Genomic DNA, 23,326 nt, shown 5'->3' with positions numbered 1-23,326 from the left:
CTTTCCAGTGGACATTCATGACTGGCATGCTGTCCCCAATCTAGGCTCCAGACAGGTATGCACGGGGCCTTTGGAAAGCCCCAGGGCACAGGGGCCAGGGGCCACATTGGCCAAGTCATAATGTGCATCTGCACCAAGCTACAGAACAAGGAGCATGTGATTGAGGCCCTCCACAGGGCCAAGTTCAAGTTCCCTGGCCACCAGAAGATCCACATCTCCAAGAAGCGGGGATATACTAAGGTTAATGTGGATGAATTTGAAAACATGGTGGCTGAAAAGCAGCTCATGACCCTGGAAGACTGTGGGGTCGAACGCAGCCCTAGTCGTGGCCCTGGACACACGGCGGCCCCTGCGCTCCTGAGCGCCTTGGCACCGTGCCCTCCTTACTCCTGCCCGCCGGTAAATCCTATTCCCCTGTCAAAAAAGAACAGGGCTTCCCTGGTGGCGCAGTGGTTGAGAGTCCGCCTGCCGATGCAGGGGACACGGGTTCGTGCCCCGGTCCGGGAGGATCCCACATGCCGTGGAGCGGCTGGGCCCGTGAGCCATGGCCATTGAGCCTGCGCGTCCGGAGCCTGTGCTTCGCAACGGGAGAGACCACAATAGTGAGAGGCCCGCGTACCGCAAAAAAAAAAAAAAAAAAAGAAGAAGAACAGAAAAGATATTCATCAAACAAATGTTCTTTGGAGGAATGTTCATCTAAATCACCTCCCTGGTTTTGGGACTGGCCCTGGCTTCCTGCTATAGGAACCGAAGTGGGGAGATGCTACTTTTCTTCATTAGGTGGCAGACGTCATGTGGGCCCTTGACTAGCCTTGGTTTATCAGCTGCTGCCACCCAGGTCCTTCAATCTTGAGCACCACAAAGATGACATTAAAAACAGGATCGCAGGGCCTCCCTGGTGGCGCAGTGGTTAAGAGTCCGCCTGCCGATGCAGGGGATACGGGTTCGTGCCCCGGTCTGGGAGGATCCCATATGCCGCGGAGCGGCTGGGCCCGTGAGCCATGGCCGCTGGGCCTGCGCATCCGGAGCCTGTGCTCCGCAACGGGAGAGGCCACAACAGTGAGAGGCCCGCATACAGCAAAAATTAAAAAAAAAAAAAAAAAAACAGGATCGCAGCAGCATCAATAGCAGCTAACTGGATGGTGAAACAGCTAATTACATTATTGTCTGTGGTCTCATGGAATGAAGTGTCCAGTGAGAACAAGACATTGGGGAACTACTTTGCAGCTGCTGTACAACAAAACGAAGGCGTGAGAACTTCAAGGACTGCTAATTGGAAACCCAGGGATCCTCCATGACTGTGCTAAAAGAAACATTTGTTGTATTCACAGTACTAAAGTAATCAAAAGCAAAACTCAGTATTTGATCCTGCAGGTTGCCAAATTGTATCAGTGGAATTCACAGATTCACCAAGATTATTTTATGTGAAGGTAAGGAAATTTAGTAGAGTAGGATCCATACTATCGAAATATGTATATTTGTGAGAGGTTGGAGGATTCTGAGTATCAGGCAGTATCTTGAGAACTATGTGTGGGAATGGATTATGTCAGTGATCAGCCAAGAAAAGAGTCTGATTTCAGATCTGATTGAATCTATCAGTATGGGTTCAGTCAGCACAGATTCTGAATTTAGAATTTTGGTTTGAGCAGCCAAGAGTGATTTTAATTGTTCGCTTTACTGGTTGAAGAAACTGAACTTGACAGTCGACCACTCTGAACTCCAGTTAAGGTGATGTGAAAGAAAGAACCCAGTATCTAGGAGGAGAAATGCTGGAGTGGATTTATCACATGAGAATCACTCACAAAGCCACAAGTTCCTGGAGAAGACCCAGAACCCAGCCCCTTAACCAAGGGACTGATAGATGAAAGGAAGGCATTTCAGAGTGTTTTTTGGGTCCTTGATTTCATTGGAGCTGGAAACGATCTTTTGGTTGCAGAAGCCAAGTAGTGGCAATTAGCCAGCACAAGCCAGGTGGACTTGGTCACCACATTAGGCTGCAGGGCTGGCGTGATAACCAGGGTGGTCTTTCCTGCAGAGATCTTGACCAGTGATTCAAGGGTGGCAGGGTCCTTAGGATCATCACTAAGGGCTGCTGTGTTGGTATAACCAAAAAGCTGGTAAGCAGAGGTCTGCCCATCATGATGGAGCACCCCACTCAATTTCCAGACCACAATCCGGTCATAGACTCTACACCACTTGAAAGAAGTGGAGACTCTGTATTGTTGAGGAAGGATCCTACAGGAACATCTCGGGTGCACTGGGAGCTTCCCTTCAGCTTTCCCCAAAGGGTCTGATGCTGCTTAAGGCTACTGTGAAATAAAGAAAGGGAATACTCACAGGATTATTGGACACTAGCTCTGAACTAATATTCTTTGTTTTTTGTGGTTTTTTTTTTTTGGATGTGCCATGCGGCATGTGGGATCTTAGTTCCCCGACCAGGGATCGAACCCACGCCCCCTGCATTGGAAGCACAGAGTCTTAACCACTGGACCGCCAGGGAGGTGCCTGAGCTAATATTCTTTACCAGAGAATGAGAAAGTCATTGTGGTCCGCTATTCAAGAGAGCATCTATGGGAGGCAAGTGATAAGTGGGGTGGAGTTTTGACTGGAGTCTGCACCACAGCAGGCCCAGTGGAACTCTGCACAAGTATCCTCAGCAGTGGTCAGAGTCACCACAGCAGTTCCCTGGCCCAAGGAGTGAAGGTTAATGGGAAAAGGAGGGCCCCTGGAACGACCCCCTCCTGAAAAAACAGTAAAGTGGTATTTAGAAACCTAGGAGAAATCACACCAATTTGTGCCACTTTTCAGAATATGGAAGATGCTGTGTGGTGTTATCTACCAGGGACCCATTTAACTCCTCAGGAAGGACAGTGCAGAAAAGTGAGCTTTAGAGAGTATCAGGGCCTACATATTTATATGTTCTTCTGTTTGCCTAATAGTTCATTAAGATGCATCTGAGATCGTTGAGTATTGAAAGAGGTATGTTAAAAAGGATATAGACAGGAATTTCCTGGTGATCCACTGGTTAGGACTCCTCACTTTCACTGCTGAGGGCCCGGGTTCAATCCGTGGTGGGGAGCTAAGATCCCACAAGCTGCGTGGGGCGGCCAAAAAAATAACAATAAAATAAAATATTTTTTTAAAATAAAAGCTAAATCCTTTTTTTTAAACATCTTTATTGGAGTATAATTGCTTTACAATGGTATTACTTTCTGCTTTATAACAAAGTGAATCAGCTATACATATACATATATCCCCATATCTTAAATCCTTTTTAAAAAAGGATGCAGACATTATATAAGCTTAATCTTAAAAAATGGGTAGTAATGCAAGGTTTCAAAAATTGATGAAGAAATAGTGGTTTTAAAATAGTAAAAGTTTCAAATGTAACCAATAAAAGAATTCTAAATGGTGATATTTACTATCAAAAATTGGGAAGGAGAAGAGAAGGGTTAATGTAAGTGAGCAAAGTGTTCATCTATCAAATAGGAAACAGAATCATGTCTAAGGTCAATAAATCAAGATAACCAAGACAAAAACAGTTGCAGGATAAAAAAATTATAAATTATTATCTAAACTATGCAAGATATATGCATGAAGAAAAAAACAGAAATCTAGTTTCACTGAGAACTTTGTGTGTATTTGAGTCTGAGCCTCCAATGTTCCTGCCCTCAAGAAACTTACAGTCCAGGGAATTCCCTGGCAGTCCAGTGGTTAGGGCTCCCCACTTCCACTTCAGGGGCCCTGGGTTCGATCCCCGGTCGGGGAACTAAGATCCCACATGCCACATGGCGCAGCCAGAAAAGAAAAAAAATGAAACTTACAGTCCAGTTAACAGGATAGACACATGAATACAGTGCAACACTTGGAGTTCAGTGACAGAGCTCTACATAGGGTGCCATGTGACTATGGAGGAGAGACATCTAAAGAAGACCAGAGGAAAAGAATTGGAGAGAACCTGATTTATCATCCTTGGAGGTAAATATTACATCAACTTTTTATTCTGAAACTAATAACTAATGGGAAAGAGTAAGCATTTACCCTCATTTTTAGAAGCACAGTACAGTTAGTTTATACCTAGTCAGTGAGGGAAAGCTGGCATTCTCCCCTCTCCCCCTGCTCACTCACGCTCTCTCTCTCAGTAAAACAAGCCAGCTAATGAATGTAGAGAGAAAAACAGATTTTAGACTATCCTCTGGCAACCCCAATGACATAGTTGATCCAGGCAAGGATCATCGATGATGCTAAAACTATTGAATGAAAGAATATTTACATGAGATCTGTTTCCTATAAGACAAAACATTCAAAATCACAGTGCCTTAAAACACCGTCTATTATTTCTCATGACTGCAGTTTAGCAGAGCTCCCTGGAGAGGGCTCACCTCTGCTGCACGTGGCGTTTGGCGAGGGTGGCTTGACCAGGGTGGAGGAATCCAGATGGCTCCACTCACATCTGGTGCCTCCGGCTGGGCTGGCTGGGCCTCTCCCCTTCATGGGGTCCCTCATCATTCAGAGTCCACCCTGAGTTCCTTTACTTGGTGGCTTAATCCCGAGAGGGCAGAAAGAAGCTTCAAGGCCTCTTAAAGCCTAGGACCAGAAATAAAGAAATACCTCTTCTATCACATTATATTGGTCAAACCAAGTTACAAGGCCAATCCAGCTTCAAGGGATGAGAAATAGATTCTACCTCTTGTCGGGGGTAGAGGAATTGCAAATAGGAATGGGAGGGGTTGGTGGTGGCAATCTACCAACATCTCCAAGTGTCACTCCCAGAGTACTTGCTCATTGCAGAGGGGAACATGATCTTTACCAGGAGATATATGGTTGTCACCACCTTACCCAAGAAATCAAATTGAGGTGGGCAACCTGACTGCACTGCCTGGTGGGATGCGATACCAAATACACTTAGGAAGTGTTCCTACCAAAAATATGTAATCTGAATCCAATCAAACCATAGACCTAACTGCTGGTTACAGAAAATTCAGGGGAGAGGGAAATAAATAACATCATGAGGAACCAATCAGTCCAAAGAGAATGTGGAACATCTGCTAGACAACTGGCCTGGTCTCTCCAAAAAGTCAATGTCATTAAACAAAAAGATGAATAAAATTAAAAGGTTGAAGGACTTTCCTGGATTAAAAGAAACTGAAGACACATAACCCAATAACTTAATGCAATATGAGAACCCTGATTTGGATCCTGATTTGAGGAAAACACAGCTGTAAAAAAACAATTTGGATATAATTGAAAAAATATGAATACAAACTAGATATCAGATAATATGGAATTGCTATTGTCTTGGGTGTGATAATGGTATTGTGGTTATTGTGGGTGTTTCTGGGGCCCTTATTTTCAGGTGATACGTCCTGAATTATGGACCTACAGGGATGAGAGACAAGAGTCCCATGATGTCTGCAACTTACTTTGAAATTGCACATACACACATTCACAGCCCCACAAAAAGCATATGTGACTAAGTAAATAACTAAGACCGAAGGATTAAAGATCATTTCTGGAGGAGATGAAATTTAAGAGCCAACTTTAAAAACATGTAGTGGTAGAATCCATCACTGACTGATCTTGATATTTCCCAAGCACTTAACACAGACCCACGAATTATCTATGAACAAGGTCATGAAACCGTGCTTACTGTATACAAGTGATCACCATTCTGGCTGAAATGACAAAGCATTTGAATGTAGGTATTCTTGATATGGGAATAGTTGTATCTTGGAAAGTTGCCAAAACTCTTAAGACTTATATCCTATTTTCCCAAAGACTTCTATAAAATTGTCAGTGGATCCTTAAAAGAATTATTTATGGCCTAAGACATCATATGTTGCAACATTAAAAGGCTTTCATGTACTTAATTGCAATGTATGATGTCTTAGACCATAAATAATTCCTTTAAGAATCCACTGACAATTTTATAGAAGCCTTTAAACATTCCATATTAAAAAGTGATTACAAAGTATCAAAGGAACTCTAGGTTATGAAATAAAAACTTTAAAACTGAAAATGGGAGAAATTGGTAGCAGCCACATGAAAGTGGGAAGGGCGATGATAAAAATGGTTAACAACGGGTATATTGTGGGCACAGCCCTGGCCAATCAGTATGGCTGTCTGCTCTCAACAGCCGTTAATCTCCAAGGCGATATGTCTAGAATCTAAATAAAAGTACACACACACACACAAACACACACAACACACACCCCTTTCCTCTAAGAGGCAAAACATTAGTTCTCACAGATTCCTTCTGCTATCGGTTTGGCTACAAAGTAGAGAAAACACGTTGACAAATTTTCCTGTTACTCTAGGGGATGTTGAAATTATGGGAACTCGCTAATGGCGAGTCTAAATTTCCGTTCACAAACTCCAGTAGACTAAAATATCATATTTCCACATTATCATTAAATCAAACCTAAATCTGCTGTGCTGTCAGGAAAATCACTGTTAGTCTTTATTAGACCTCGTCCTCCAAGGCTTGTACTAAAGTCCAAAAGGCTTACATAGTGCTCAGAACAGGAGATAAATCTCCAGTCCTACAGTGTTGCTGACATTTTTATTATTCAAGTCCATAGACGTCCCTCTGCTATCCCCTTCCGCACCAGTGACGCAGAACAGAATCTTCGCTGAAGCTGAAAATCTTAGTGCCACACCCTGTTTGAAGTTTGGCCACTAGGGGGAGCCTTTCACTCCAACCCTCAGATGTGAGGTGAAAAATCTGTCCCCGTTCCTGCCAGTAGCCTGCAAAATCTCCTTTTTCTCCCGTTGCTCTCACAGGTATTTAGCTTAATCTCTTTAGTGACATGAGAGATTAGGATTTGTTGGTAGGGGGAGCCAGAAGAAAGGAAAATATTGTACAGGAGATTATGTTTTTGCCTGTTTACAAAATACAAAGGAAGCCCGCTATCTTCGAACAACAAGGGAAGAGAAAATAGAAAAAATTATCTTAATAACCGTGCCACGTATTGTGAAGTCATCCCAAGAAGGCGTCTTGAGGAAAGTGTAGAGCTAAGAACAACTCTCTCTGAGTTGTAGAATTACTAATTAGACATTTTTTCTTTATTTTCTTATTTTCTAAGTTTTATGAAGTGAGCATTTTTTTATTGTGGTAAAATATACATAACATAAAATTTAACATTTTTAGGTGTACAATTCAGTGACATTAAGTACATTCACCATGTTGCAGAACCATCACACTATTTCCAGAACTTTCCACCCAGACTCTCTGCCCATTAAATAATAACTCCCCATTCTCTTCTCCCTCCAGCCCCTAATAACCACTATTCTATTTTCTTTCTCTGTGCATTTGCCTATACTAAGTATCTCATATAAATGGAATCTACAACATTTGCCCTTTAGTATCTAGCTTATTAATGCAGCATGTATTAAAACAAAACCTTCAAATAGCTTTCGTAAACATTATCCCTTATGAGTTGCATTGTTGGTAACTCAACCTATCATACATTAGATAAGTTAACAAGAAAGAAGAAAACTCATTTCTCATGATAAAAATGCTACATAGTGTGATTATAGGCATGTAATGAGTCACTGCTATTTCACTCAATTTTGTTGTGAAAGCAACATAATAGAAAGCTGCCAGTGTAATAGTGTTTCAGTCATCTGTTACTTCTGTTATCAGTTATAACTCCACAAGTCAGTGGTTCAAAACAACAGCAACCATTTATTTTGCTCCTGGATCTGCCCTATGGACAGGGCTCCGTGCATTGTCACTGCGGGACGGAGGATGCACTTTGAAAATGGCTTATTCACATGGCTGTCAAGTGGGCGTCAGCTACTGGCGGGGAGTCAACTGGACTGTGGGCTGGAGGCCTCAGTTCTTGTTTACATGGACCTATCCACAGACTGCTTGAGCTTACTCAAGGCCAATGGATCAAATGCAAGGGCTACTGTCCCAAGAAAACCAGGGAGAAGCTACACGACCTTTTCAAAGGTACAATTACAAGGCCCACATTGTCACCTCTGCCGCAGTCCATTGGTCAAGGCGGTTGCAAAGGTCCACCCAGGTTCAAGGGAAGGGGACATAGACCCCACCACTCAGTGGAATGAGAATCAAGGTCACATTATGAAAGAACATACGGATTGGAGCTATCATGGCAGCCATCTTTGGAAAATATAGTTTGTTGCAAAAATAATTCTCTATATTAACCACTTTTATGCATACTTTCTTTTTTTAAAATAATTTTTATAGATTTATGTATTTATTTTTGGCTGCATCGGGTCTTCGTTGCTGCTCGTAGGCTTTCTCTAGTTGTAGTGAGCAGGGGCTACTCTTCCATGCAGTGCACGTGCTTCTCATTGTTGCGGAGCATGGACTCTAGGCACACGGGCTTCAGTAGTTGTGGCTCACGGGCTCTAGAGCCCAGGCTCAGTAGTCGTGGCGCACGGGCTTTGTTGATCCGTGGCATGTGGGGTCTTCCTGGACCAGGGCTCGAACCCGTGTCCCCTGCATTGGCAGGCAGATTCTCAACCCAGGGAAGTCCCTATGCATACTTTCTATGAACAGCCTATACAGTTGTGTCATTCTTTTTCTCTATGTTTGTTCAGATAATATTTATTTAATGTATTTTGAAGTCTGTTGACTTTAATAGTAAATCGTTAAAGGTTATATTTTGCATGTCTTTGTTTTGGTTTGTTTTCATTTCATTTTTCTAACTGGTTTGCAACAGAAAGGAAATAAAAAAGGAACCTGGATATTCAACACAGTTTGAGAAGCACTGGTCTCAACTAAGAGTGAAAAGCGCAGTACTGCCTGATGGTTGCCAACCGGTCCTGCATAACATGGGGAATTCTCGAGACTCGGAAACAGCACTTGCTGTGGAAGGCAGCAGAGGCGTAATCATCATCTGTAAAGACTGGTAGTGTTATTTTCCCTCTGCCTTTTCAAATAACCTCTCATTAGGATAGTTTGTAGTATAGTTGTTTGCCTCTATAATTAGACCTTATTTAGCCCCATATCTGCTTCCTTTGATAGGATCTGTTAATCCTTCACCATAAGCAACGATAAAATTTATATACTTCTTCCTTCCCAACTCACCTGATTTGAGTCAATAATATATTTCTTAATGTTTACATTTATAGTGGTAAATATTTATACGTCTATTACTTGATTTGTCAATTTTAACCAGTATATTTGGACGTCAGGTATAAATGAGGTAATTAGTAAAGTCACCCTACCTTCCACGTGTTTCCTCCTTCCCCTCCCAAAACATGTTTCTTTTATTATTTCTACATTGTTAAGCTGTATAACATTTTATATACCATCTTTACCCTAGACCCTACATTTGTTTTAGTCTTCGTTCTACAGTTAAACATATTATTCATTTGCCAAATTCTCAAAAGACAGTCCTTTTACTATACTTTTCTCAGTCATCTTTTGACCAGTTGAAGTTCCTGCTATAAGCTGAATGTTTGTGCCTCCCAAACTCATGTGTTAAATCCTAAGGCCCAACATGATGGTATTTGAAGGTGGGGTCTTTGAGAGGTGATTGTGGCCTCATGAACGGGATAAGGGCCCTCACTGAAGACACCCTAGAGAGCTCCCTTCCCCCTTCCTCCAGGTGAGGACACGGTGAAAAGACACATCTGTGAAGCAGGAAGTGAGCTCTTATCAAACACTCCATCTGCCAGTGCCTGGATATTGGACTTGCCAGCCTCTAGAAATGTGAGAAATAGATTTCTGTCGTTTATAAGCCACCCAGCCTATGGTATTCTGTTATAGCTGCCCAGACAGACTAAGATAATAGCCTTAATACTTTTCTCAAGAAGCACTCATGGGAAAAATATTTCCTTAATTATTACATGTTCAACGGGTGAAATACAGATTAGCTGGATAGAAAACCTTGGCTCACCATTCCTTCCTTGAGGATCTTATAGATGTATCATTGTTCTCTCATGTTCAGTGTCACTGTGGAGAAATCTGAAACTAGCCTGATTTCCTTTTTATTTTTGTTTTTTTATTTTTTGCGGTACGCGGGCCTCTCACCGCTGGGGCCCCTCCCGCCGCGGAGCACAGGCTCCAGACGCGCAGGCCCAGCGGCCGTGGCTCATGGGCCCAGCTGCTCGGCTGCACGTGGGATCCTCCCGGACCGGGGCACGAGCCCACCTCCCCTGCATCGGCAGGCGGACTCTCAACCACTGCACCACCGGGGAAGCCCCCCAATCTTTTTTTTTTTTTTCTCGCGGTACGCGGGCCTCTCACTGTTGTCGCCTCTCCCGTTGCGGACGCGCAGGCTCAGCGGCCATGGCCCGCGGGCCCAGCTGCTCCGTGGCATGTGGGATCTTCCCGGAGCGGGGCACGAACCCGTGTCCCCTGCATCGGCAGGCGGACCCTCAACCACTGCGCCACCAGGGAAGCCCCCTAGTCATTTTTAAGTGAACAGTCTGGTAGTATGAAGTATATTCATATTGTTGTACAACCATCACCATCTTCATTTCCAGAATTCTTTTAATCTTGCATAACTGAAACTCTGTACCCATGAAACCGTGACTCTCCATGACCTCGTCCCCCAGCCCCTGGAAACCAGCATTCTACTGTCTCTCTTTTCTTTTTCTTTTTAAAAAAATGTTAATCTCCCCTTTCCCCCACATCCAGACTCTGGTAACCACCATTTTGCTCTCTATTACTTAGAGTTTGGATTTTTTTTTCTTTTAGATTCCATGTATACGTGAGACCATGTAATATTTGTCTTTCTGCGTCGCACAGTTTCTGTGAAATGTTTTCATATATCACTTAGAGTAACGTCCTCCAGGTTCATTCATGTTATCACAACCGGCAGGATGTCCTTATTTTTTAAGACTGACTAATATTCCATTTTATACATTTACCACATTTTCTTTATCCGTTCATTCACTGATGGACATTTAGGTGGTTCTAAAACCTGTTGGTGAAGTCCCAACACGGACTACAGTTCTACAGTTCAGGTGAGAGGTGATGGGGCTACAGAGGTTGGCAGAATTAAGGTGAAAGGTTGGATGAAAATTGGAATGTTGTGGCAGACTCTGTGTAAAGTGGTTGTGTCTCCTTTACGTGAATGTACTATGGGGATGGATTTTGTGTCTGATTGGGGAAAGCTTCCCCTACCTCGTACTGTAAATCAGAAGGCAGGTAAATCTGCCCTTCAGTATTGATTGACCAGGCTGAACGGGAACCAATAACATTGCCTGAGCCCACACAGCCTGTTAATTTTAAACACTATGGGAAGGAATTCCCTGGCGGTCCAGTGTTTAGGACTCCGTGCTTCTACTGCCGGTGGCCCAGGTTCGATCCCTGGTCTGGGAACTAAGATTCTACAAGCCTCGTGGGGCACCCCTCAAAAAAAAAAAAAAAAAAAAACAAGTATGGGATACCTGGTTGACAAAACACGTTATAAGACCGGTGGCTAGTTGGTTTATTTGAATTTTGGAGGTGCATATATTCCTCATCTGGAAATATTGCTAGATCTTATCCATAAAACCATTTGAAAGAAATCCTGGAATCTTTACTCACACTGGGGCTTCTGGAAAAAGGCTGTGAGCACCACCTGTCAATGGCTGCTGAGATTTTAGACCAGAGAATTGCCATTTAAGGGGCAATTACTAGCTTGCTATTGGACATTAATGGAAACTGCCCCAAGGACTGAAGTACATAAAATAATCTTGAAACCTGAAATACACATGTTGTCCTGGGTGATGTTAAAGAAGCGCTCTAATGGAGAAGGCAGTGCCCAGAAGGCTTCCATTAGAAAATGGAACCAGTTTTGCAGGCACACGGACCAGGGGAATGCAAAGAGGTGCACGTGTGTTCACAAGCAAGTAGACTCTTTTGCCCTAGGACCGACTTTGGAACCACCTGAGGAATTGCTGAACCTGTAGTTACCTGGGCAGTGCCGTCTGAGTAGCTCTCTATTGACCAAAAAGGAGCTGTTTGGTTTATGGATGGCAGTTTCTTGGTGAGTAGACGGCATCGCGTTGGAAAGGCTACAGCTCTGATTGGAAAAGATGAAAACATCAGCTTGGTGGGCTGAGTTACCTGCTGTGAGCCCCTAGATTTGGGTTTTGAAACCAACTCATAGGCAGCGGCTAACGTCCTGTCCATGTGGCTGGGTAGAAGGGAAACAGAAAACTGGCCCATTAAAGAGACACCTGTAGGGGGCACGGCCCTGGGGAATCACTAGGGGAGTTTAAGGGGTACGTTAAGGTAGAGAATGTCACTGTTCATTAGAAGAACCTCCTTCTAGGATCAGAAGGTGATTGGAACCAGCAAGTGGATATACTGGTGTGCCCACTTGAGGTGGCCACCTGAGTACCTGAAATGAGTGGGTATGGGGGGGCTGCAGCTCAAAGATGGGCTGAATCTAGACATTGTCCTCGTGTACCCTCTGGGGCACAAAATGCCAAGAAGAACTTTTTTTTAATCTGCCAGCAAGAATGGCAGGGGCTGCAGATGGCTATGGGGCAGATTCCCCAGGGGGGAAGGCTCAACACAGAGCTGGTGTTTGGACTGATGCTGGTAGCCCTGGAAGGCTACAAATGGGTCTTGATAGGGATAGACATACTCTGGACTGGGCTTTGCATGCCCAGAGGTAGACGCAAATGCTCAAAATACTATAAAAGGACTGGACCAGAAGACATTGCATGAATTTGGACTTCCAAGTTACATTTCTTCGGATCAAAGAACACACTTTATACTAAACCCATAGTGTCCAATAAAATAAAATAAATTAAAAATTTTTTTAAATGGAAAAAAAAGTGAACATAAGCCCATAATGTCCAACGATGGGCAAGGAGCTATCACATCAGATGGATGTACCATGCTGCACCCATCCTCAGAGTAAAGGTCTAATAGAGAATTGGAACAGGCAATTGAAACGTTTGTAGTCTCAAATGGGGGTGGAGGGGCAGACTTACATGCCTTCATGAGTGTGTGCTGACACTTACCATGAGGGAAACCAAGAAAGGGTCCCCAGTAGGTAGATTTCTCCACTTTTCTGGGGGTTCCAGAGGCGAAGGGGTGGGGGAGAATGCTGCTATGCCTCTGCAGTTCTTTCCATGGAAACAAGATGGTGGTACGACTACACTTTTCTCTTTTTTCTCCACATTGCCTCAACTTTCTTATTTTTGTGCCTGATGCAGCGGTCCCAAGGACCAGGGCTCCAACTGTGGGTGCTGGAATCAGGGATGATCCCCAAGCAAGAAATTGTAACTATACTTTTAAACCTTTACACCAGAATTCCTAAGAGGCTGATGACACTCTACCTGACACAGTTGGGATTGATCATGAATGCAGCTGTATTGCCTAGTGGTTGGCAAAGCCCACTCGCTGTGTGCCTGTGTCACCCTGCCCTATATGATGAGTAGGAGTGGACTGAGAGGAGGATTTTGCTAGACTAGTATTCGTGCCAGCAATCCGGAGCAGCAGAGTGCTAGGCTGAACATAATATCCTTTCCAATGGGGAAAAGTTTGAGTAATAGTAAATCACAAATAGAAGGAGAAATGGTAGCCAAGGGGAAAGGAATGAATAAACAGATTATGTGACAAGGAAAATCCAACGCTACATAAATGCCTTGAAGGAGGCTCAGAGCAAGGGATGATATAGTCTCTGAAGAGAGCTCAATTAGAAGATGTCTGGGTGGGTGAAGATCACTCCTGTTTTGGGAAACGCATAGAGTCGAATGGAAACCTGCAAACCTGAGTGGCATTGCTTTGGGAGACATTTTGGTTGAATGATATGCTAAGCTTGACCAGTTGTTGATGACGGAGTGAAACTCTAGTAAATGTGCTGCTATCTTTTGACTCTTATTTTTCAGGTTCTGTCTGCTACTCACACCTCAATATGATGTAACACTGGCATCGTCTTAGCAGCAAGACTGCAATACTGATATTGATGGTCAAATCTATTGGGAAATTGAATTAAGAACCTCCTACTTGGGCTTCCTTGGTGGCGCAGTGGTTGAGAGTCCGTCTGCCGATGCAGGGGACGCGGGTTCGTGCCCCGGTCCGGGAAGATCCCACATGTCGCGGAGCGGCTGGGCCCGTGAGCCATGGCCACTGAGCCTGCGCGTCCGGAGCCTGTGCTCCGCAACGGCAGAGGCCACAACAGTGAGAGGCCCATGTATCGCAAAAAAAAAAGAACCTCCTACTCCACACTGCCTCCTTCAAATGTTAGGCATATATTTGTTTTGCTGTAGAAGAGCTTTGGATGGATGGCCTTGCCCCAGGAGAACGTCTGGCTTTTGCCGTTGGCTTCTTGGAGGTATTCTATCTCAGACCTGATAGAAGTGTCCTTGTTTAGATGAGGGCTGGCCAAACTGGATTTTAGGGTGGTCATGCCAGAAAGACCAGTCATGTGATTCAGGTGGAAGTCTCCTATCATGCATTATCAGCTGACCTGGACTCTGCCTTTAGCCACATGGGCAATCAATCAATCAAGCCTAATAATGAAGCCCCAGTATGAACTCTGAATGCCAGAGGAGCTGCCCTGGTTGACAACACTGCATGGATGCTGCCACACCCCAGTGCCGGGAGGGTCCCATCTGGAGCTCTCCAGACTTTGCCCTGTGCACGTCATCCCTTGGCTGACATTCGTAAATCATAACCGTGAGTAAAACAGCTCTCAGTGAGCTCTCTGAGTCCTTCTAGCAAATTATCAAACCTGAGCGTGGCTTGGGAGCCCCTCCTCCAAACTTGCAATTGATGTGAGAAGTCTTGGGGACTGTACCCTCAAATCTTGCAATCTGGCTAATTCTGGGCAATAAGTTAAGAAAGAAGGAAAACTCAGATCAATTCCTTTGTTCCCGAGCTCCTTAGTATTTCTAAAAATAACTTCAAAAAGGAAAAGCAAGCAAACAAAAATACGTGCCTTATGCAAACCAAAACCATAATGAAATGTCACTTTACACCCAGTAGGGAGGCTATAATTAAAAAGACAAATGATAGCAAGTGTTGGTAGGGATGTGGAGAAACTGGAACCCTTATATACGGTTGGTGGGGACCGTAAAATTGTGCAGCTGCTTTGTTAAAGTCTGGCAGTTCTGGTTAAAGTTACTAGAAGATCCAGCAGTTCCACTCCTATGTATATACCCAAGAGAAATGAAAAACTTATACATGAATGTTTATGCTCACAGCAGCATTATTCATATTAGCTAAAAAGTGGAAACAGGGCTTCCCTGGTGGCGCAGTGGTTCAGAGTCCGCCTGCCGACACAGGGGACACGGGTTCGTGCCCCGGTCCGGGAAGATCCCACATGCCGCGCAGCGGCTGGGCCCGTGAGCCGTGGCCGCTGAGCCTGCGCGTCCGGAGCCTGTGCTCCGCAACGGGAGAGGCCACAACAGTGAGAGGCCCGCGTACCAAAAAAAAAAAAAACAACCTAAAGGTCCACCAATTGATGAATGGATAAATGAAATGTGGTGTGTCCACAGAATGGAATATAATTTGGTCATAAAAAGCATGAAGTACTGATACATTGTATCACATGATGAACCTTGAAAACATTATGCTAAGTGCAAGAAACCAGACACAAAGGCTACACATTCTATAATTCCATTTATATGAAATATGCAGGATAGGCAAATCTACAGAGCCAGAAAGATCAGTGAGTGATTAGCTAGGGCCGGGCCAGGATGGGGAGGAACTGGGGAGTGACTATGAACGGTAACGATTTGTGTGCGCGTCTGCGGGGTGTAACTAACTGTTCCAAAATTGACAGTGGTGACAGTTGCACAACCCTGACGATACCAAAACCCATTACCTATGCACTTTAAACGGGCGAACTGTCTGGTGTGCACATTAGACCTCAAAAAGCTTTTTATCTTTTTTAAACCCTGCCTTGGTAAAGAACATGAACTCTGAGCTCAACGAAACTGAATGATCTGGGCGATTTTTAAAACTCCATGTTAAGGCTTTCCCGGTCCTCTGCAAAGCGAAAGTGGGCTGTAACCATTTTCTAAGTACGCCAAGAAAATACGAAATGGAGCCCGGGATTTCAGAGCTCGATCCCCTGACTTCCATACACTAACGAGATGCCGAGATCCCGGAACCGGGGCTTAGAAAGCTCCGACACGCCTCCTCCGGCCTCGGGCGGACGGCCCCCGGAGCCACGGCGCGGAGCGGCCCGGCCCCCGGGAGCGCGGCTCGGGAAGGCCCGGCGCCCGCTCTCCGCGGTCCTAAGCAGCACCCTCGCCACCAGCCGCAAGCTTCACCCAGAGGCGCGCCGGGGGGCGCCGCCCGGGCCCCGTCCGCTGCGCGCTCGAGGCAGCCCATCTCGCCGGCGGAGGGTGCGGGACCCCGTCCCGACGCTCTGAGCTCGGCGAACCCAAAGGGCACCCCGCTGAATCCGGCGGCGGCCGCGACGCTCTGGCCACTGGAAGCGCCGCCCCCCGCGGTCGCGCCCTTCGCAGGCTCCGCCTCTTCCCCTCCGGCCGCCGCCCCGCCCCGCGCCGCGAACCCAAACACCGGGCTCCCACTGCGCGCGGCCGCGCGTGATCGCCGGCGCAGCCGAGCCCTGCGCGCCTGTGCCTGCGCCGCCCGCCCCAGGCCCCGGCCTCGGCCGAGCGATGCTGCTGCTGGCGGCCGCCTTCCTCGTGGCGTTCGTGCTGCTGCTCTACATGGTGTCTCCGCTCATCAGCCCCAAGCCCCTCGCCCTGCCCGGGGCGCATGTGGTGGTGAGTGGCCTCCTGTTGCTGCGCCGCCGCCTCCCGGCCCGCTCGGTCGCCCCGAACCCCGGCGCGCCGGTCCGCGACTCAGGCCGGGCCGCCGACGTCCCCTTCTCCAAATGGAGGGTCACTTGGCGCCCTCCGCCCCGGCACTCTCTGTTCGGAGGGCCTCGGGGACCCGCCCTCCGCTGCCTCTGGCTCCTCCCGGGGCCGGAGAGCGGGGCGGCGCGGGCAGCGCCAGCGTGCTGGGTCCCCGCACTGCAGGGGCTCGGGAGGCGCTCGTTAATCCCCGGGACATCCCTGGGATATTTTTGTCCTCGGGTTTCCCGATGAGTCAACTGAAGAGCAGGGAGGCTGAGAAACTTTGCCAAGGACACCGCGGTCGGTGGCGACGCCGGGCGAGGCGCGCGGTCCCGGCGGGGTCGCAAGGAGGCGGGCAGCGGTGAACCGGGTCCCAGCCTCCAGGACCCGCCGAGGCAGCTGGGAACTGGAAGGTGGCCTGTGCGAGTGACAGTTGCCAAAGGAATCCAGGAAGTGACTCACCTGGCGGGGTCGGGGGGGTCGGGATTGCTCTAAACCCGGTGGGCTGGCAGTCCTGGCTAGCGGCGTTGGGTCGCTTCTGTCCAGTCTACACTGCCTGTCTCTTGTGAGCTCAGCCTGGGGTCGGCTGACTGCTGTCCCAGTGCAATCCTCTGCCGTCGTTTTGGAGTCCGAGGGATGAGCCGAACGACCCGGCTAGTTAGTGCTTTGGGAATGAAGGGGATCTGGATGGATTTGGGTTGTTTCTTACCAGAAGCTCATGTCTTCAAGGATCCCTTTTCTGCAGGCGGGGCACCTTTCTTAAACAGAGGGAATGCCTTCTTACTTGCGCCCAGCACGTCTCATTTTGCTGTGGCTTTCTGGTCCGTTTTCTTACTTGCTTTTCTCACAACCTCGGGGACATTGAGGCGGGAGGTTATGAATAAGCAAAATTAGTTACTAAGCTGGCAGTGCAAATCCTTCTGGTGCCAGAGGTGACATATGAGTGTCTCCGCTAAAATCCGAGCCTCTTCGCTGAACTGGGATGGGATGGAATGGTCATTGCTTTTAGTGTGCTTTTAAATCGGGACAGAGTCTGTGAATGGGAACATATATTTTCTTTAATTTCTCTCATAAAACTATTAGTGTTTTTCCAACTCCTGCTATTTCTGATGTGGAAGATAGAGGAGGAAGTGAGTGTAAATTCATTAGAGAGGGAGAGAAGAGCAAAATTTTACAATCATGCTAAAGTCTGAAAGTGTCACATCTGCAAGAAGACTTCTGCCTCAAAAACGTGGCTTTAAAAGTTGGATTTTTCAGAAGTGGTGTTTGCAGAGCATAACTTGTAAAAATGTAAAGTCAAAGCAGTAATGAAAATTTTCATTCAGTGTTTATAAGAAGGGACTTTCAGTTGATGTTCACTCTGGTCCTACCAGCCCCATCATGCTTCTGCGGGCTGTAGATAAGATGATAAACACATCTCCTGGGGTAGATTCCGAAGAATTTCTTATTTTCACCATCCCGTTTTAATATGCCACTATAAATAATATGAGGATACATGAATAATGCACATGATGTCACCATCTGTCTTCTTTTTTAATATCATAAAAAGAGTGAAAGTGTAATTTTTTTTCTTGAGATTTGTTACGACTAGACCCAGTCGTGTTAGAAAAGGGGCCGGTGTTTAGACTGTCTTGCTGATGGTGAAGCATGAGCAGGCTTAGGTCATATAACTTGTTTTGTTTTTAGAGCAATTCTGATAAAGTAGTGTTATCTCTCTAATTACAGTGGTAAAACCTATTCAGCAAGTCTTACACAGTATATACTTATTTAAATCAGCTGTTTTTTTTTTTTTTTTAAAGCTGTTTAATTGACTTGGTGAGCACTAGAAAATCAAGTCCTCCCTTTTGGAGAGATGGGTGGGAGCAGCTGTCCTTGCAGCAAAGCACCCCTTCTCTTGCCCCCAGTAAGAGGTATATGGTGCGAATAAAGAGATAGTAACATTTAAAACAATATTTGCAATGAACAGTAAGAGGGAGTGACAAAGAAAGGAATTAAACTGTTATCTTTAGGGTCTCACATCTCAATTTACCCATGGCCGGGCAACTCAATACATATTTACCATTTTTCTCAGCCATTAGGAAAATCTCTTATGTTTTCTTATACCATTCAAGAGTAACATAGTCTAGATGGACTTATGTATATTCTTAGATACCTTTTATGAATTAGCTGGCTTGGCCTAGAAGGTCAGTTTCCCATGAACCCTGACCCAAAAGTTGAAGTCTTATTCTTGTTTTTATGGGCAAATCTTATAAGGTTAACCCTGTCCTTTGCTGTGCAGTAATTTTACATAGCTTGCTTACCTATTACGGTCTAGAAGAAAAGCCAGCAATAATCAGAATAGCTAGCATCTACATGGCACTTTAGAGCATATAAATTTTCTCAGTAACCTCATCACTTCAGCTTCTATCAATTCATTGAATAAAAATAGGGAAATTTTACTTACAAGTTTTCTTTGGCATTGTATTTTTTTACAGGGAAATGGCATCGTACGCCATTTTGCAAATTAATGTAGACAAGTATTTAGCAACTGCTTATGCAGAGTGCTGTGCTAGGAATGAGGGAGATAACTTGGACTTGGTGCTTGTTGTCGGGGAACTTCGAGTCTGGTAAGGGAGATAAGGCAGGTACAGAAGTAACTGCATGAGGTAGAAAGTGACAGGCAAAGCACCGGGCAGAGTCCAGAAAAATTTCTTGGAGGAGGAGACATTGGAACTGGCCTCTGCAAGTTAGGTAGGATTTGGAAATGCAGCTGTGGGAGATGTTGAGTGGAGGGACCTCTAGGCAGCAGGAGCAACATCATGAAACAGCCAAGGACATTTTTAGGGACCTTGCTAATTGCTATGGAATTGGAATATCTGGTGAAAATTAATAAGCCAAAACTACCCATGAAATATTTCAATAGCAAAGAGGTCCTCAGAGGCATCTGTTAGCTGGGGCAGCAGGTATATTTTTACAGTAACCGGTAGATAATTGGTTAATTTTCCCAAAGAAATCCCTTCATTAGTGAGAAGTTGAGGCTCAAGAGAAAGTAGGGTCGTCCCATGGACATAGGTACGTTGTGTAGGAGGGTGTCATGATGATTTTAAAATCATGAGATCGATTGGTCAGAGATGTTCTTTACAGCATGATTTATATCTAACAGTAAAATATTCAAAATAATCTAAATGTCTAACAAGAGGGAAATAGTTAAATATGTTTTGATACGGCCGTTTAATGGAATATTGTAAAGCCTTTTAGTTTTTTAACCTCAGACATTACAAAATAATGTTTTTTAGAGTAGGTGCAAAAACGTGTAAGGACAGATGCCTCTCTGACACTTGCTTTCCCCCCTCACCTGACAACTCCAGGTCCCCCACTCCCCTGGCCCATGTTATATGATGTGTATAGGGAGAATGACTAGAAAGATAATGTTACATTCGTATTATTAAATAAAATATATATTGAGTCCTTCCTATATGCCAGGCACTGTACTAAGCGCTAGGAATACAGTGGGGAGACAAAATAGAGTTGGTATTTTTATGGAGTTTATGGGGTGGTAATGGAAGAGATGGTTGTGAATCAAATAATCACACAAGTAAATGCATGGCTGTTTGATTATGGAGTGATGTAAAGCAAAGGAAAAAAAGGATGCAATGCTGAAAAGTGGGTTGCGGTGGGGTAGAGGGCAGTCCATGAAGGCTTTCCTGAGGTGGTGAGGTAGAGCTGAGATTTAATGGGTGAATCGATGCCAGTTAGATGAAAAGAGGGGAGGAGAGCATTCCTGGAAGGGAACATAGAATGTGCAAAGGCCCTGTGGTTGGAGAGAGCATAGAACCAAAAGACAGCCAGTATGGCTGAGCTATAAGATGGTGAGGGTTAGACTAGTGCAAGAAGACAAGCTTTACTTTTCAGTATTTCCATGTGACCATGTGTTACTTTATAATAAGCAGTCACTTAAAATATCATAAGTATATGCAAGTGATTATTCTTTTCATCTCCTGTAGAGCTGGTCATGCATAGGAGATGTGTAGTAAAGAAATGGTTCATTTGGATTTGGACTCAAAGGCAGACTAGTGTTTTTTAAAAATTTTTACTTCTTAATTTATTTTATTGAAGTATAGTTGACTTATGATGTTAATTTCTGCTGTACAGCAAAATTTTTCATATTTTTTTCCATTACGGTTTATCACAGAATATTGAATATAGTTCCCTGTGCCATACAGTAGGGCCTTCTTGTTTATTCATTCTGTATATAATAGTTTGCACCTGCTAATCCCAAACTCCCAATCCATTCCTCCCCCACCCCCCTCCCCCTTGGCAACCACAGGTCTGTTCTCTGTGTTTGTGAGTCTGTTTCTGTTTCATAGATAAATTCATTTGTGTCATATTTTAGATTCCACGTATAGCGATATCATATGATACTTGTCTTTCTCTGTCTGGCTTACTTCACTCTGTATGATAATCTCTGCATCCATCCATGTTGCTGCAAATGGCATTCTTTCTTTCTTTTTTATGGCTGAGTAGTATTCCATTGTATATACGTACCACATCTTTATCCATTCATGGATGTTTAGGTTGTTTCCATGTCTTGGCTATTGTAAATAGTGCTGCTGTGAACATAGGGGTGCATGTGTCTTTTCGAATTAGCTAGATGTACAGGGCACTTCCCCCTCTCGTCCCCCGCCCCCCGCCACAGTGAACTCAGAAAAATATCATAGGTGTGCAGTTGATAGCTCAGTACTGGAAACAATGCCGGCCCGGCTGACAGTGTAATCTTTCCATGTTTGCACTTAAACTCCATTCATTAGGTCTGGGATGAAGATGCTACACTAGCTGAAGATTTAGTTCCTGTAGGTTGGGTTTTAGAGCCCATCATAGTTATTTTAAGTAAACTTCCCACAGAAGGGAAATTTCAAGTGCTAAGATTTCTTCATTTCTGCTTTTAGGTTACAGGAGGCTCCAGTGGCATCGGAAAATGCATTGCTATCGAGTGCTATAAACAAGGAGCTTTTATAACCCTGGTTGCCCGAAATGAGGTAAGTCTTCTAGGTTCACTACTGTTCACCTACTAATTCATCGTTACGTTAGTCACAGAGGCTATGCGACCATCCCAGTGTTCACACCTGTGGGGAAATCGCTCACGTCTGTGGTTGGAGGTGTGATTCCTGAACCACTGGTTATTTCTTGTATTTGGGACAAAGACTTCTTGGCTGAAGTCAGGTTAGTTCCACAGATACTTTTTCAGTGCCAGCAACTCTTAGGCACCATCATGGACACTGCAGATCTAGGAGCGGCCAAAGCCTAGTTAAGCGCACACCTGGCCACGGGAAGCCGGGGGGCCGCCACCTCCCCGGAGGTGCCGACAGCAGCCATCGTGGGGCTGGTTCCTGAGTCCTGAAGGATGACGTGTAGGTGTTTCTCTATAATTTGCTTATGATATGATCTCCATCTCTGTGAAACCCAGACCCTGCAGGGGAATCTCACTCTTCTCCAGCGGTTTAGCAAAACATGTGTCTTTCTGTGCCGAGTCAACACAAGGTCTGTTTTTCTTTCTTCCTTTTTTTTTTTTAAGTGTCTGTTATTCTTACCAGAGCCCAGAGCAGTGACACTGTATTCCCACGAGCAGTCATGGCGTCCCCTTGCTCTCTGGGCAGGGGAAGGACCACGGCTGTCCTGCCCATTGCTTGGGTCACAGCGGGTGCTCCAGACATCTTTGTTGGATGAAGAAATGAAGGGAGGGATGATGGAGAGAGTGGGCACTCCAGGGCGGCATCGTTGATTGGGGATTTGGGCTTCACCTGTGAATAAGGAGGGCGGTAGTGTAGGGGTGCTCAGCTGAGCAGGGCCCAGTGGGGATGGCAGGTCACGGAGGGCCCAGGGGAGATGTGTCAATAATGACACAGAATTAGGCTTGGGCGTCCATCATTTCTTTTAAAAATGAAGAAAGGCAGAATTAGCTACCTTTTATTTATCCCCTGACCCCTCCCACAACGCATCTGCTTTGGCATTGAAACCACTTTTCGTGACTGAAAACACGACTGTGATAAAATGGCATTTTGTGAGATTTAGACAATGCTGATATTTGACAAAAGGCAGATGAAAAACGAGGCAGGGAGGCCAGCAATTCAGGTGCTCAGAAGCTCGTTCTGTGGTCCTGGCATTGCTGGAGGTGAATGAGCCTTCTGGCACTGAGAAAGTCTTTATTTTCTAATGTAATTTTCTATTCTGATTTTGGCAAAGTCAGGTGGTGTACATCTTTATTAATAGAATAATATAATTTTATTATAGGCACATTGTTGTTTAGAAAACCCACTTGTCTTTCAGAAGGATTCCCCCCCCCCCTTTTGTTCTTCTCTGCTGTCATGATGTATTTAAATTTCAGCTTTTATAGCCAATTAAGGCACTGTAAACCGATCTCTGTCTTTTTGAAAATGACTAAAACAAGCAGAATTGAGACCTTGGAAGAATTACACAATCACATGGGTTAGCTTTGCTTGTCCTCAGAGTATCTTTGAGAGTATCCAGGCATAGGTTTACCTAGTCCGTCTAAAAACTGATTTTGACTATATTTGCTTTTTTAGTAGAGGAGGAAAACATTGGATGATCTCGT

The 23,326-nt window shown here is 45.1% G+C and overlaps 1 protein-coding gene across 2 annotated transcripts in view; it reads left to right on the top strand.

Annotated features, from left to right (window-relative positions):
* Positions 1–16,485: 16,485 nt before the first annotated feature.
* Positions 16,486–23,326, top strand: part of KDSR (3-ketodihydrosphingosine reductase) — a 36,041-nt gene continuing 29,200 nt past the window's right edge. For both annotated transcript variants that reach the window (XM_060119210.1, XM_060119211.1), the window contains exons 1-2: positions 16,486–16,665; positions 21,663–21,752. In XM_060119210.1, the coding sequence (XP_059975193.1) occupies positions 16,558–16,665; positions 21,663–21,752 (198 nt within the window). In that variant the 5' untranslated portion in view covers positions 16,486–16,557. The remainder of the gene's footprint in view (positions 16,666–21,662; positions 21,753–23,326) is intronic.

Source organism: Mesoplodon densirostris, chromosome 15, assembly GCF_025265405.1.
Source record: "Mesoplodon densirostris isolate mMesDen1 chromosome 15, mMesDen1 primary haplotype, whole genome shotgun sequence".
NCBI classification, from domain to species: domain Eukaryota; kingdom Metazoa; phylum Chordata; class Mammalia; order Artiodactyla; family Ziphiidae; genus Mesoplodon; species Mesoplodon densirostris.
Note: the sequence above shows the minus strand (reverse complement) of the source record. Positions and strands in the feature narration are given on the sequence as shown.